General features: G+C 37.0%; 1 protein-coding gene across 1 annotated transcript in view; it reads right to left on the reverse strand.

Moving 5' to 3' along the window:
* Window positions 1-15853, reverse strand: part of LOC102861351 (E3 ubiquitin-protein ligase DZIP3-like) — a 112885-nt gene that overhangs the window by 80186 nt on the left and 16846 nt on the right. The window contains exons 5-7 of the mRNA XM_006890028.1: window positions 9483-9563; window positions 7691-7815; window positions 6760-6874 (exon numbers count right to left, since the gene is read on the reverse strand). Coding sequence (XP_006890090.1) covers window positions 6760-6874; window positions 7691-7815; window positions 9483-9563 — 321 coding nt within the window. The remainder of the gene's footprint in view (window positions 1-6759; window positions 6875-7690; window positions 7816-9482; window positions 9564-15853) is intronic.

A 15853-nucleotide genomic window follows, 5' to 3' on the forward strand; every position in this document is an offset into this window, starting at 1 on the left:
GGTTGTTTACCAAGATGTCCATTTCAAATCCCCTTTGCAAGAATGTGTTTTATGTTTCTTAAATCTTTTTGTTTCCATCTGGTGGTCGCATGGGTAAGGAGTTATGCTACCAATTCAAAGACTGACAGTTTGAATGCACCAGCTGTTCCATGAGAGAAAAATGGGCAAACTCCTCTCACATAATTTACAGCCTGTAAAATTTGCTGGCAGATCTGCTATGTGTTGGTTCCAACTCTTTGGAAATAACAAAGATGTGTGCTTTTTTTGTAGTAGTAACAGAACATATTTGTTTTGTTCAAAGTAAACAAAGGTATATAAAACAAAAGTAGTGTATTAAAAAATGCTGCCATCTTGTAGATCAGTGCTCATAGCAGCATTATTCACCATCACAAGAATATGGAAAACAGCCCAAATGTACAACCACAACAAATGGATTGAGAAATTATGGTACATTCACACAATGGAATACTATGCAGTACACAGGAGAATGATTTTGTAAATTATTACCTAACTTGGGAGGGACTGGAAAGCATTATGCTGAGTGAACTAATTCAGTCCCACAAGGATAAATATTATATAAATTCATTATTGTACAATGAGTATAAGGATCCAAGAGGGGTCAGAGAGGTTGGAAGCAGGATGAGGATATGCATGGGGAAGGAAGGGATTAATCACAGGGTTGTACAATTTGATGGGTGACAGGTGAGGGAAATGAAATGAATTTGTTCTTGAAAACAATGTATTCAAATTTTGTAAATAAACTAGAAAAAAAATTTAAAAACAAAACAAAACCTCCACAATAAGCCATTCAAATCCCGAAGTAGTGGAAATCACTAAAATAACAGAATTCAATGGATAGATTGGAGGGAGGAGGTGAAGAAAAGGAAAGATTCAATGGGGCTTTGAAGGGATGGTGTAATAGTAGAAACAGACCAATGATAATTATCCTCTCCAATATTTATTACATGCTGCACTGTTGAACTTTGCCATTGTTGCTGGGGTGAGATGGTCCTCATTGTCATTTTGATTTGCCAGGAATGTATCTTTAGAAAAAAAAAAAGCACACTGCCATCAAGTCAACTCTGACTCATAGCAATGACGAAGGAGAGATCAGGAGGGGGGCAGCTCATAGTTTCTAAGGGTACAAATCTTTATAGAAGCCGCCACTCCTGCATTATCAGCTAGTGGGTTCTTATCACCAACCTTTTAGTTAGTAGCCAAATTCTTTTTTATTATTAATATCAATTTTAATGAAAATTTACAGACTTTGGATTTCCATTCATTCACTGTTGCAATTTTCTCCCTGCCCACCCCTCCCCCCAGTTCACTCTTCTCTTTGAAAAGTTAAAAAAATTCTTTCTTTGTTATACAATCCCTCTCCCAAGTCCACTTCACTATGCAGCCTTCGTTCTGGATTCATGTCATGACAATAATACCTAAGCATATATCCCTTTTAAACAGCTCTCTCCCTCATCTGTTTCAATGCAGTATAATTTATCTCATTTCTGTTTCCCCCAACCCCGATGTCATTCCCGTTTTACGACAGTAGCAGCCAAATTCTTTAGCCACTTAATCAGTAGCACTTTTTAAAATCAGGAATAAGGAATTTCTTCCTTAACATAAATTTTATGAAATGATGGAAATCTGTCTATTTTATCTCTCTAACGTTGTTATTATTATGTGTCATCAAATAACTTATCACTCATAGTGACCCTGTGTACAACAGCTCTGAACCCTGCTCTATCCTGAGCCAACCTTATTGTCTCTGACACTCCTACCCACATTACCCCAGTCACTGAATCAGTCGATCTCATAGAGGGTCTTCCTCTCCTGTGCTGTCCCCCCACCCTCCCAAGCATGATGTCCCTCTCCAAGGACTGGTCTCTCCTTGGAACATGCCATTATTACACCTAGGTGGTTCCTATCAGGAATAACTTCCTCTGATTTCAGAGACAATAAGCCCCTGGGCAGTCCAGTCTTTCCTGGAATAGGCCATATTGGGAAAAAGCTGGTCTCAGAAATATCACTCAAGTGCTCAAAATTAGTATTTAGAATGTATTTTCCTTTTAAAAAATGTTAGAGTAAGACAGTTGTTGTTGTGTGCCATCGAGTCGCTTGCGACTCATAGTGACCCTATGTACATCTCTAAACTCTGTTCTGCCCTGTGCCAATCACACCGTCTCTGACACACCCATCCCGATTACCGCAGTCACTGAATCAATCCACCTCATAGGGGGCCTTCCCCTTCTGTGCTGTCCCTCCACCCTACCAAGCATGATGTCCCTCTCCAAGGACCTGTCCCTCCTTGCAACATGTCCAAAGTATGTTAGACGGAGCCTCAGAATCCTTGCCTCCAAGGAGCAGCCCGCTTTGACCCTTTCCAGGACAAATTTGTTTATTTTCCTAGCAGACCATGGTACCCTCAATGCTCTTCTCCAGCACCACAGCTCAAAGGCATCAATTCTCCTTCTATCTTCCTTAGTCATTGTCCAACTCTTTGATGCATAACAAGCGATAGCAAAGACCATGACCTGTATCAGATGCACCTTAGTCTCCAAAGAGACACCATTGCTCTTCAGTACTTTGGAGAGGTCCCTAACAGCAGACTTTCCTAGGGCAATGTGCCTTTTAAATTCCTGGCTGCTGGTACCGAGAGTGTTGACTGTGGAGCCAAGCAAACTAAAGCTGTGAACAATCTCAATCTCTTCACCATCCATCCTGATGCTCAAATTGGCCCAGTGGTGAGAATCTTTGTCTTCTTGACATTGAGCCTCAATCCATATTGGAGGCTGCAGTCCTTGACCCTCTGCAGCAAGCACTTCAGGTCCTCCTCAGTTTCAGCAAGCAGGGTTGTATCATCTGCATATCGCAGATTGTTGATAGATCTTTCACCAATCTTGACCCCACATTTCTCCTCATAGAGCCCAGCCTCCCGGATAATCTGTTCTGCATACAAGTTGAGAAGGTATGGAGACAGGACACATCCCTGGCGTATGCCCTTCCCAATTTTGAACATGTAGTGTGTTTCCTTGTTCTGTTCTGACGACTGCCTCTTGGTCCCAGTAGAGGTTTCTCATTAACACGATCAAGAGTTCTGGTATTCCCATTCTTCTCAGAGTCAGCCACAGTTTGTTATGATCCACACAGTCAAACGCCTTTGCATAGTCAATGAAACACAGATAGACATTCCTCTGGTACTCCCTGCCTTCAGCTAAGATCCATCTAACACTAGCTACAATATCCCTAGAAGTAAGACAGTAGAAAATTAAAATATTTCGGCGCAGGAGAGGAAGGCCCTCTATGAGGGCGATTGATTCAGTGACTGGGATAATTGGGATGGGAGTGTCAAAGACAGTGCGATCGGCACAGGACAGAGCGGAGTTTAGGGCTGTTGTACATAGGGTCGCTATGAGTCGCAGGCGAATCGACGGCACATAACAACAACAACAACAACTAAAACAGAGAAATATTTTAACCTTTTTAAAAGAAAACCCTCAAACGCACTTCCCTTTAAGTCTGAAATCAACCCACAGCTGATCCTCCAATGCATGGGTTCAGATACACTGTAAATTGCATGATAAAAGACTGCCCATCTTTCTCACAGAGCAGCTCATGGTTTGGCCTTTGGGTTGATGGGTAACTCCTTAACCTGCTAGGTCATAAGTACATATTAAAAATGAAAACCTCCTAGAGTTGGAAGCAACTGCCTCTAGGGAAAACGAAAACCACATGCAAGGAGAGATTACAGACTAGGGACTATTAATCTTTGTAGTTTTATAACAGCATTTGATTATTTTAAAACTGCATACATGTATTTTATATAATTCAATAACAATTTTTATAATAAATAAAACTAAAATGGAGATGGAAATAGAATAAAGTAAACAAGTTCATGGAGGAGTTGCTTTGCTTTAAGTGGTTACAAATGTTTATTATTTAAAATCTATAAAATGGTAACATTATTATGTAAAAACAGAAAAACCATATGATTCTTTAAAAAAAATTCCCCATAAGAAAATGCTTATCCTTTGACTGCGATATGTTTTTTTATTTTATTTTATTATTTTTGTGTGAGTGTACCATCAAATCAGATCTGACTGGTACCGGAGGAGATTGTCCCTCCTTCCCCGGCAGAGCATCTGGTGGATTTGGACCGTACGCCTCTGGGGAGATATGTATTTTAAAACAGTCCACTTTGATTGAGGATTTACCTGTTTTCTCTGTTAGCCAATCCTTTCCTAAACACTTCAAGCAAGTCTTTATTACTTTTTGTCTAATTGCCATGGAGTCGGAACCAATTTATAGTTACCCTCCAGCAAGCAGGTTTTTAAAGACTTTAAACTGCATGGGAAGAGAATGCCGGTCTTTCTCCCAGGGAGCCACTGGTAGATTCAAGCTCCCTGTCTTAGGGTTGGCAGAGCAAATCCTTACTAATTAGGCCACCAGTGGTCAGTAACAATTTTGAGTTATTAGTGAGTTTCATATTTTTATAAAATATCCCTCTTTCATTTGAGGAATGCTTTTGGTCTTAAAGTCCACATTTATTTAATATGAAAATAATTATAATAGGTATCCTGTTGGGTGACTTATCTTGTTCTTTGTCTTTAAACCTTATAGGATCTCTATATGTTAGCTGCCTCTTGTTAGTATAAGTGGTGTTTCTTTGTTATTATTGTTCGTATCTTAATCACATCCATTTAAAAAGTGAAAATCCGGGAGCTCTGGTGGCCTAGTGGCAAAAAACTACACTGTAATCCCAGAGGTACATGGTTCGAATCCACCAAATGTTTTCCTGGAGAAGGAGGGACAATCTCCTCCTGCACCTGTCAGATCTAATTTGACGGTACACAATAAACTAAAATAAACTTGTTTAAAAAGTGAAAATCTGTATCATCCTTTCTTTTATTTATTTTCATATAATAATACTACTGCTGTATTTTAATTTAAACCTCACAACTATTATTGGCTTTCAATTTTAACTGCCAATTATATATATTTCCTTTTGGCTTTATATATTATTTCTATTTTTCTCCTTCTTTGGAGAGAGTTTTCAACTGTTTTACTAGTGTGTAAACCCCTGATACGTAATTTCAACTCTATAGATTTCTTCTATCAGGATGTTCTGAGAAATATGAACCATCCCTATATATAATAGTGAAATATAGGAATGTTTGGAATAAACTCAATGTTCAATTGAAGGGGACTGGTTAAGGACAGTAAAGTGCAGTTATACAGACTATAAAAAATCAAATTGTAGGGAGCTCTGGTGGCCTAGTGGTAAGGAGCTGCAATTACAATCCCAGAGGTGCACGGTTCAAATCCACCAGATGCTCTGCCGGGGAAGGAGGGACAATCTCCTCCTGTACCAGTCAGATCTGATTTGACGGTACACTTATACAAAAAATAATAAAATAAAATTTAAAAAATTTAAAAAAAATAAAATAAATTAAAAAATCAAATTGTAGAATAATCTAATTCTTGAGTCATTAGCTACCTAGTGCTACCTGAAGAGAAATGCCCAAGTAGGCAGCTTTAGCAAACAGAAATTCACAGTCTCACAGATAGTAGGATAGATGTCCCTGCTTCAATGGGAAGACCTTCTCTCTCTAAGGGCTCTGCGTGAATGTTCTTAAGTCTTTTCAGCTTCTGTTCCTTAGTTCCTTGGTGATCTTCAACTGTATCTTCCGCTCCTCCTTTATCTAACCTTACCTTTATACATCAATGTAATTGATATACCAAGTATACAGCCAAAGTAATTGGTTTAAAACAAATCTAGGCAGCATGCTGGAGCAATGATTTTGTAAATTACTACCTAACTTGAGAGGGACTGGAGAGCTTATGCTAAGTAAACTAACTCAGTCCCATAGAAAAAAATACTGTAGAAGACCACTATTGTAGAATGAGTATGAGGATCCAAGGTGGGGGGGTGAATGCAGAGAGGTGAGGATAGGTGGGGGGAGACAGAGTGGTAATCATAGGGTCGCATAATTTGATGGGTGGAGGGAGGGGTAGGTAAAGGAAATGTGAAAGATCCAGTGTGAAAAACAATGTATATGAACTTTGTAAGTAAACCAGTATAAAATAAAAATTTTATTTAGAACAAATAAGCAAACAAAACCCCCAAACCCAAATCCTACATTGATAAAAGTATGATTAGTAAAAACTAAAGTAGTCCAAGAATATATTCCCAAGTACTGGGGTTTAGGAGTTAACAACTCCTATTTCTGGCGAACACAGTCAGCTCCCAGCAAACTAATAGGAAAATCACAATTTTACAGGTTTCCAAAACACACATTAGTGAGCATAACTACATACTTTTTTAATAAAAACAAAATGTATGTATGTGTCTGCAAAGACATAAATTAAAATGTTAATAATTATTTATAGAAATATGGGTGAATTTCTTTTAATCTTGGAGCATTTTTATGGTTTCTGAACTAAACATGTATCACTTTTATAATTTGAACCAGCAACAAAAACAATGGTGAATGTAATTATAAAAGTGATGGTAATTGTTATGTTTTGCTCTACTAGTACTGATATTACTCTTGTATTACTTGGATATGTTGACACAAATACTCAACATCTGTATTTGTTGAATCATAATCACATTCTGTATTACATAATGCAACCAATGTTTCTTTCAATAAAAAAACAATGTTCAATAGAATATAACAGTTTGTATAAAACTACATTATCAAAAATGATTCTGAGTAATCTCTGATGGGAAGCAGTAACATGCTAATCTTACTTTCTTACTTTAAGAGTTGTAGGTAAATTATCATCTTCTGTAGGATCTAGGTCAAACCAATAATCATCTGGGTCTTCTATTTCTTGTAAACTTTTATGAAATTCTAGCAGTCCTCCATTATATCTACAAGGCATTTGAAAGTAAGATTAGCTGGAATGGAATTCTTTAATTATAATAAATTCCCTAAGAATTCAACAACTAAAGCCAAACAAAACACATTTCCATAAACTGATTCCACATCATAATATACTACAAAATAGAACTGTGCCATAGGATATCCAAGGCAATAGTCCTTACAGACATACTACCACATATCTATACTGCAAAGTAGCTGGTGGCTTCAAACCTCTGAACCTTCAGTTAGGAGCTAGGCACATAATGCCGTATCACCAAAACTGTTCAAATGACAACTCTTTTTGGTTTGTTTTTCGGTATGTCAGATGGTGACAAGCTCTGACATGCTAAAGAAATTCAAAGACGAGGACTCTCACATTTTATCACTAAGATAAAATACAAATGGAATGAGAAGCAATACATGTGGAGGAAAGCTTAAGTGTGAACAGTCAGTTATTAAAAGGATTATTAAATTGGCTAGGTTTTGTTAAGTGTCTTAAAAGCTTTAAGGAAAGCGAATGACAGGTATGGGTCAGCCAACTTATGTAACTAATACAAAGGTATCTGAACCCAGATATGTTGACTCTGAAGCTCATGTTCCTAATGTCTTTGCTATATTGTCTTTCATTGCAATGGCTTAGTAACTCTGATATTGAGTATTCTCAAAAATGTTAAACAAAGTATTTTGTACATTAAAAGATGAAGAAATAAAACAGACCAAGAGAGCATACATATCATGAGCCCGGGCGTCCATGCAAACTTTATTCCTATTTCACCATGCTTAGAGTTAACAGGAAAGACCTACCAAGTACTTTAAATTCTTACCTTTTCTGAGCACATCGAAGTAAACCACGTCCAAAATAAACTAAAGGCATAAAGTTTTCAGAAATTTTACTTTCTTGGATCATTATCTTCATCACTAGAAATTTACTTTCAGCCTCTAAATAATCCTGTAGTGACAAGTCATTTTTTTCTTTTACCGTAAGCAATTATTTCAGTGAAGTTACAGCACTTTTAAGAACAAGTCAAGTCACTCAGTCATTTATTCAAATCTTTGATTCTAGCAAACCCACATGGATTCACAAAGATGATGCACATAATCCATACTGAAAATATTTATTTACAAAAAATGTATTTAATCTTTTTTTAGTAAACATTTCAGAATAAAAATTATAATTCACTAATAAAAAGTTTCAGGGCTGTTGTACATAGTGTTGCTATGAGTCACAAGTGACTCGACAGCACTGGCCAAGTATTATTATATAGGTCAAAATAAAAGGTTTCTTAATGACTACTGGAGCACACTTCTTTATAACTCTCTTTAATATATCTTATTAATTGAGGACAATTCTTCCTATTTTTCCAAATAAGAAGTAAATGACTTCCTAATCAGATACAGTGGAAGGACGAGTGGCATCCACTTCCATAATAACTTGCCTCCGGAAACCCTATGAACCTGGAGAGAGGATGAAAGGCACCCAAGAGTCAAGGACTCTCCTTCAAAGGGTCGCTATGAGTCGCCTGTGACTCGATGGCACTTAACAACAACAACAACAATCAGATACAAAATCCAATTTTAAGGAGGACTAAACTGACTATAGGGAGCTCTTGTGGCAAGAAGCTGTGCTGCAATGCCAAAAGCACACAGTTTAAGGCCACTAGCTCCTCTGTGGTAGGATCGGCAATCTGCTCCCAGAGATTAACTGCCTTTGAAAACCCACCGGAGGGTCAGCTGTGGTTCCAACTTAAGGGTACACAACAACAAACAGACTATAATCAATCTATGTTTGGGAATAAACATCAAGATGACCTATAAAAGAGGCTTCAGTTATGATTAATAAAACAAACATAAAAGTCTTTATACTTTTAGGGGGAAGAAAGAAAAATGCCTCATTAGTTTATTTAAAAATATTCTCTAACACATCACAACAAACAATTAGCATTACATTAAATGATTTACAATAAAGGTATTTTGTAGTAATTAAAATAAGCTTATATTTCTATTTCACTTAATAATATAATATATAATTCTTATCATTCTATTTCACTTAATGAATAAGTCAGATTTACATAATTGTGATTCTGAGTAGAAAGTACTGAACTTGATGGTAGAAAATAGGAAAGAAAATGTAAGAAACCACTAAAGCTTATTAAAAGGCTACTAAATTTTACAAAAGATGCTAAATTTGAAAAGACACTACTAAATCATTTCGTTAACTCCCAGATTTTTACTTATTTGTATTTCATCTTACTCCACAAAAAGGTAAAATTAATATTTTATTAAAGGATATGATTAAATCTAGAGATATTAAGCTACACTAGAAAGTGAATGAAAATGTAATTCATATATGATGAAAAAGCTATTTAAATAATTTTTGTATTACACAAATATTAAGTGTTTAATACATAGTTAAAAATAACTAGGTCTTCAGCTAATATTATCAGTCTCCTATGGTGTATTTTCCATTTCACAGTTTTGGCATAATCACTCAACTGAGAAATGTAGGAGAAAAAGTCAATGATTCATTTCAATTTTTAGAGACTTTCCAAGTTTTCCTTTTCTAATATGAAGCCAGTGAATATACAAAGATTTGGATATACAACAGATGCTACATACCTCTTTCATTCCCCTTTCAGTGAGTGCTACTGCATACAAAAACAGTAGTGTCAAATAATACCCAATGTTAATCTGATGTGCCTAAAAGAAACATACATTTTAACTGGTTATGTAAATTAATCTATTTTTCAGTGTGTCAAGCTTAATTAAACACCCTATTTAACACTTTTTAAAATTTAATATGTAAAAGAAAAAAGACATTTATTAGCAATTATCTAATTACAAGGAAATGTGTCTGGTGGCACTTGGCTGTTAACCCAATGATCTCGCCTCTCTGGCGACTTGTATCCACCTGTGCCCGTGTGGGAGAAAGATCTAACAGTCTCCTTCCATGAAATTTACAGCCACAGAAACCTGCAGGAGGGTCAGCTACGAGTTAGTTCTGGTTCAATGACAATGAGGCAGAGAGAGATCTTAGATAGACTGTATAATGTTTCCAAGGAAAGGGGACGTTGATTCTGACTCACAGTGACCTTGCAGGACAGAGTGAAACTGTCCCGTAGGATCCCCACGGCTGTAAATCTTTATGGAAGCACACTGCCTCATCTTTTGCTCATGGAGTGGCTTGGGGGTTCTAACCATCAACATGCTGGTTACCAGTGGAATTTCTCCATCATGGTATATGAGAGTATGGTCATTAATCCTACAGCAAAACACTAGAATTTAAGAAAATTAAAGGAAATGTCATCAAAATTTGTTACATTAAATTTTCAAAAATTAGCATTCTTCTATACTACCCATTTACCCCCACTTTAAAAATTATGTTTAACTCTTATGTCAATTTTTTTTTTTTACTTTCTACCTGCAGGCTTTGTTATAATAGTACAGAAAGCTTATCTTTCAGTGAGCTTTTTCACTTCTCCAGTAAAAAACTAAAACACTGGGATATTTCCTGTACTGGGCATGCAAAACCAGAGATAAAGTATTAGGGAAGACTAAATAGAAAAAGGGTAAGCATGAGAATAAAGAGGTAACATTAGAAAGGTGTGTGTGTGTGTGTGTGTGTGTGTGTGTGTGTGTGTGCGCGCGTGCGCACGCGCACGCACAAACACGCATTACTAGATAATACAAGTTCTTTTATCTTGATTACAGTGATGGTTATGAAAATATGCATGTGTTAAAACAGCAAAGAATGATATATACTTGTATAAGAAAAAAGTTAATATAGTTGGCCTGATGAGACTATTATCCTTAGAAATTCTACTTTCAAAAGTGACATTAGAAAAAAAAGTGACACTAGACTGGGACCTGGGAATTCAGGTTTGAGGAGAATCCTCACTGCTCCTAACTGAGGACAATAACTTACTTTGTCTACACTGTCCATGCAGAAAACGTAGTTTACACTTGTTTCCTTGAGAGTTTAGAATTTTGGTATGTTACTGGTAAAGGGTACCTATATCATAAACAAAACAAAAAAACCAAAAAACAAACAACCAAAAATCAAATCAGTGATTGCTGATTCTAACTCATATTAACTTACTGGACAGAAAACTGCCTCCTAGATGGCCTTATCTTTCTCCCTGGAAGAGCTAAAAAGTTGGACTTATCAATTGTTTACGCAGCATCTGAGTGCTTACCAACTGCACCACCACAGGGGAACGCTAGGACTCTCTAATGGACTTCTTTCCTGGGAAAAAATATTTTATGTATTGCTGTATTTCCACTTTTCAAAAAAAAGTATATTCTGTGCCACCTCATGACTAGCAGTTGCTTTGTACTATTCAGTCAACTACAACTCATACCCCACCAACAGATGGGAAGCATGTCCTGCCTCTGCCATTCTCACCACCTCTGCCGTGCTCAAGCCCATTTTTGTAGTCACTGTGTCAATCCATCTTGCTGAAAAGTAGAGAGTGTAAAGGCAACCTACACATATTCTTCCAGACTTCACCTGGGTCTTTCCCCCTTATAATCAGATTCATTTTGCTTAAATCCACCCAGGGCAGCAGCGGTCAAGAAATCAAAAGATGTTTCACTAGGAAAAATCTGCTGTCAAGGACTTCTCCACTCAGCATAATGTCTTCTAGGGTCACCCATTTTGTATAGTATCTTGAGTTTTGTTGTTTTTCAGTGCTACATAGTTTTCCATTATGTGACTATACCACATCTTCTCTACCAATTCTTTCATTGATAGACACTTGGGTTGCTTCCAACTCTTTATTATTGTTACCAACACAGCAATAAACATGGGAGTGCATGAATCTGCTTGGGTGGCAGTTCTGGTTTCTTTAGGGTACATTCCCAGTAGTGCAATTGTGGGTCAAATGGTATTTCTATTTACAACTTTTCTGAGAAAGCGCTACACTGCCTTCCATAGTGGTTGCACCATTCTTCACTCCCACCAGCACTGAATAAGGGTTCTAATCTCTCCACAACCCCGCCAGCATTTGTTTGCTGCTCTGTTGAATTTTGCTATTCTTAACTGGGGTGAGATGATATCTCATAGTTGTTTTGATTTGCATCTCTCTTAGAGCTAGGGATTTTGAACATTTCTTCATGTGTTTGTTCACCATCTGAATGTCTTCTTTTTTGAAGTGTCTGTTCATATCCTGTGCCCATTTTACGACTGGGTTATATACCTTTAACTTGTTGAGATGTTGAAGTATTCTGCAAGTTCTAGATATAAGTCCATTATGAGGCACATCTTTACCAAATATTTTTCCCAGTCTGTGGGTTTCATTTTTACCCTCTTGAAGAAGTTTTTTTGATGTGTACAGGGATATGATGATTAGAACGTCCCATTCATCTATTTTATTCTCTCCTGGTTGTAGGGTTTTCAGGATGCTTGGAAGACTGTTCATGTTGTCCATTAGGACTTCCTGAGTTCTTCCAAGCTTTTTTCTGATGAAGTTTATAGTCCTTGGTTTTACTTCTAGGTCCTTGATTCACTTTGCTGAGTGAACTATCCACTTGATCCATTATGCTGATTTAAATATTTCAGTCACAAAGGACAAAAATTGCATAATACTACTGTTATAAAACAGGACTGACATTCGGGATTTGGAAACTAAAAAAAGAGGGGGTAAATAATGAACACTGCACTGGAACAGGTGAGGGAAAGAATTGTTTAAAATGAATGTATGATTAGGTATTATTTGCATGAAAACAGTCCAGAATATGGGGTGCATAGCAAGGTGGACTGGGGTAGGGGTGAATGAGAAAACTGCCCAACAATAAATTTTTTTTAAAGAGAAAAGAGAACTGGGGAGGGGAGGGAGGAAAATGTACAACAAAGAATGAATGGAAATGCAAGTTTCCTGTAAACTTTCATTAAAACACAATAAAAAATTATAAAAAAATATTTCTCCCAAGTACTAAAGAGTAAGGACATTAATTTAAAGACCAATGTGCACCTGATCCAAACCTAAGTACTTTGAATTGCATTGTATCTGAAAATTGGATAAATAATAAGGAAGATCAATAAAAATCCTTATTTTTTTTTAACTAGGCATGTTATCAAGTGGGGCTAACCATTAGCAAAAGACATCATGCTGGGAAAGATAAAGAGTCAGTAAAAGAGAGGATGACCATCAATGAGGTGGACTAACACAGTAACTATAACCATGGCTTGAGCCATTGAGCTCCACAGGATCATGAAGATGGTGAAAGAGCAAGATTTCATCACTCTAAGTTGTACTTATAAAGGCAATGGTTACTGGTGCTTAAAATAGATAAATAATAACTCCAAACAGCAGGAAGGAATAGCAATTACATGATTTATAGAGATATTTGCTGAGATGCAGCTTCTTCACTTTGTTTTCCACCACTAACACAGCTAGAATCTTCAAGTTCTATTAAGGAGAAACCGCAAGACCACAATGAAGGACAAGCTGACCATTCTGCATCACCTATTGCATGCTGGATTTCCTTTGTTGCTATGTGCCGTCAAGTCACCTCCAACCCATAGCAACCATATGTACAACAGCCCTCAACCCTGCTTTATCCTCTGCCAATCTTATTGTCTCTGACACACCTAACTCCATTACCTCAGTCAATGAATCAATCCACTTCATAGAGGGTCTTCCTCTCCTGTGCTGTCCCTCCACCCTTCCAAGCATGAAGTGACTCTCCAAGGACCAGTCTTTCCTTGCAATATGTCCAAAGTACGTCAGATGAAGCTTCAGATTCCTTGCTTCCAAGAAGCAGCCTGGCCTCACCCTCTCTAGGTTGAACTGGTTTTTTTCTCCTAGCAGTCCATGGTATAGTCAATACTCTTCTCCAATAACACTGCTCAAAGGCGTCAATTCTTGTTCTACCATCCCTAGTCATTGTCCAGCTCTCTGGTGCAAAGAAACAGATTGCAAAGACCATGGTCTGTATCAGGTGCACCTTAGTGTCCAGACTGAAATCATTGCTCTTCAATACTTTGGAGAGTTCTCTAACAGCAGACTTTCCCAATGTAATACATTTTTAATTTCCTGGATGTTAGTGCCAAGAGTATTGGTTGTGAAGCAGAGTCTGATATTGCACAGATGATGAGCTGGATCAAGACCCACTTTCCTTCCAAAGAATTTTTCTACTATTTTCCAATAGTTGATTCTCCTGAAACTTGGACAAACATCAACTTATAATGATAAAATGTACTATTTTACTAGAGACTATTTAAAAAGCTTCCGGAGTTCAGGGGCAAAATTCCAAAACACTCAATTTTAAAATTCCTCTTAATTTAAAGTACTTTCACATTGCTTTTTCTTTCTTATTTCCACGGCACATCTGTTACTTTGTTCTGCATTTACCCATCTTCCTTTCAAGTTGGTAACTGGGATTCTGTTTGCAAGGGAAGGCATCAGTTTTCATTTTTTTAAAATAAAAGTTTACATTTGAACTGAAGATACAAAGCCAATCTTTGTTAAATTGTGCTCTTGGATAGAGTCCATTAACATCATAACTTTTGATAACTTTTGCATATTACCATCAGATTTCCAATTTGGTTTTGTATTTATGTGTTTTAATACAGGCAATACTACAGGAGTGTTACGCAATTATAAAATTAATTTTTCTGTATGAAGAGGCTTTTCCATAGGATTTATGACCTGTGTCATAAGCCTTCAGTGTAACAAGACTGTCTTCATATCCTACAGCAAAATGAATCTCTGCCTCAGTATATTAATTTGGTTTCCATTTATTTGAGTATATAGATCATGGTTGCTGAGTGCAGCCTCTGCAAAGAATACACTGTGAATATGAGGACTTAATAAAATATATACTCAACCTCTCTATTAACCAATTTTTCTAAGTCATGTATAAGATAAGAGTGTTTGAGTCACATATTTGCATACTGACTTCAGTTGTATTATTTTGCCCAAAATAATGATGATAACGTTATAAAAAAAAACCAAATATTTCACAGATCTTCCTTCACAATGAATTTTAAACTTGTACAAAAATTAATATGAAAATTACATAAAGATTAGCAATTGTTTTATAAATAATTAATTATATAAAGATATCTTTTAACATATAAATAAAAATTTATTTTAACATAAAAAAGGCAGAGCAAGATTCAGATCTGTTGCTCATAGGGTAACTATGACTGACTAATAGTTGACTCAGTGGGACCAAACAAACAAAACCACCTTACTGCGTATCACTATATCACTGCTTGCTGAAACTGAAGATCTGAAGTGCTTGCTGCAGGTCAATGACTGTAGTCTCCAATATGGATTGAAGTTCAACATTAAGAAGACAAAGATTCTCACCACTAGACCAACTGACAGCACCATGATAGATGAAGAAGAGATTGAAGTTTTAACAATTACCGGTTGCTCAGCTCCAAAATCAACACTCTTAGCACCAGCAGACAGGAAATCCAAAGACGAATTGCATTGAGAAAATCTGCTGTCAGGAACCTCTACAGAGCACTGAAGAGCAATAATATCAGTCTAGAGACTAAGGTGAGCCTGATACAGGACATGGTCTTTGCAATTACTTGCGATGTATCAGAGAGCTGTACAACGAGTAGGGATGGCAGAAGGAGAATCATTACCTTCAAACTGCGGTGCTGGAGAAGAGTCTTGAACATACCATGGACTGCCAAGAAAACAAACAGGTCTGTCTTAAAGAAGCTTAAACCAAGTTTCTCCTTAGAGGCTAGGATTTTGCAGCTCTGTCTCAATTCTTTGGGTACATGGCCAGAAAAGAACAGTCCTTGGAGAAGGACATCATGCTTGGAAGGGTGGATGGATAGCACGAGGGAGGAAGACTGCAGATGAGATGGATTGATGCAGTTACTGAGATAATGGCGCTTGGTGTGTCGGAATTATTGAGACTGGCTCAGGACACAGCAGGGTTCAAAGATGCTGTTCACAGGGTCACGATGAGTTACAAACAACTCAGTGGCACATAACATTGTTGTTGTTGTTGTTGTTGTT

The sequence above is a fragment of the Elephantulus edwardii genome, unplaced genomic scaffold (assembly GCF_000299155.1).
Source record: "Elephantulus edwardii isolate Elephantulus edwardi_28Jun2011 unplaced genomic scaffold, EleEdw1.0 scaffold00085, whole genome shotgun sequence".
NCBI lineage: Eukaryota > Metazoa > Chordata > Mammalia > Macroscelidea > Macroscelididae > Elephantulus > Elephantulus edwardii.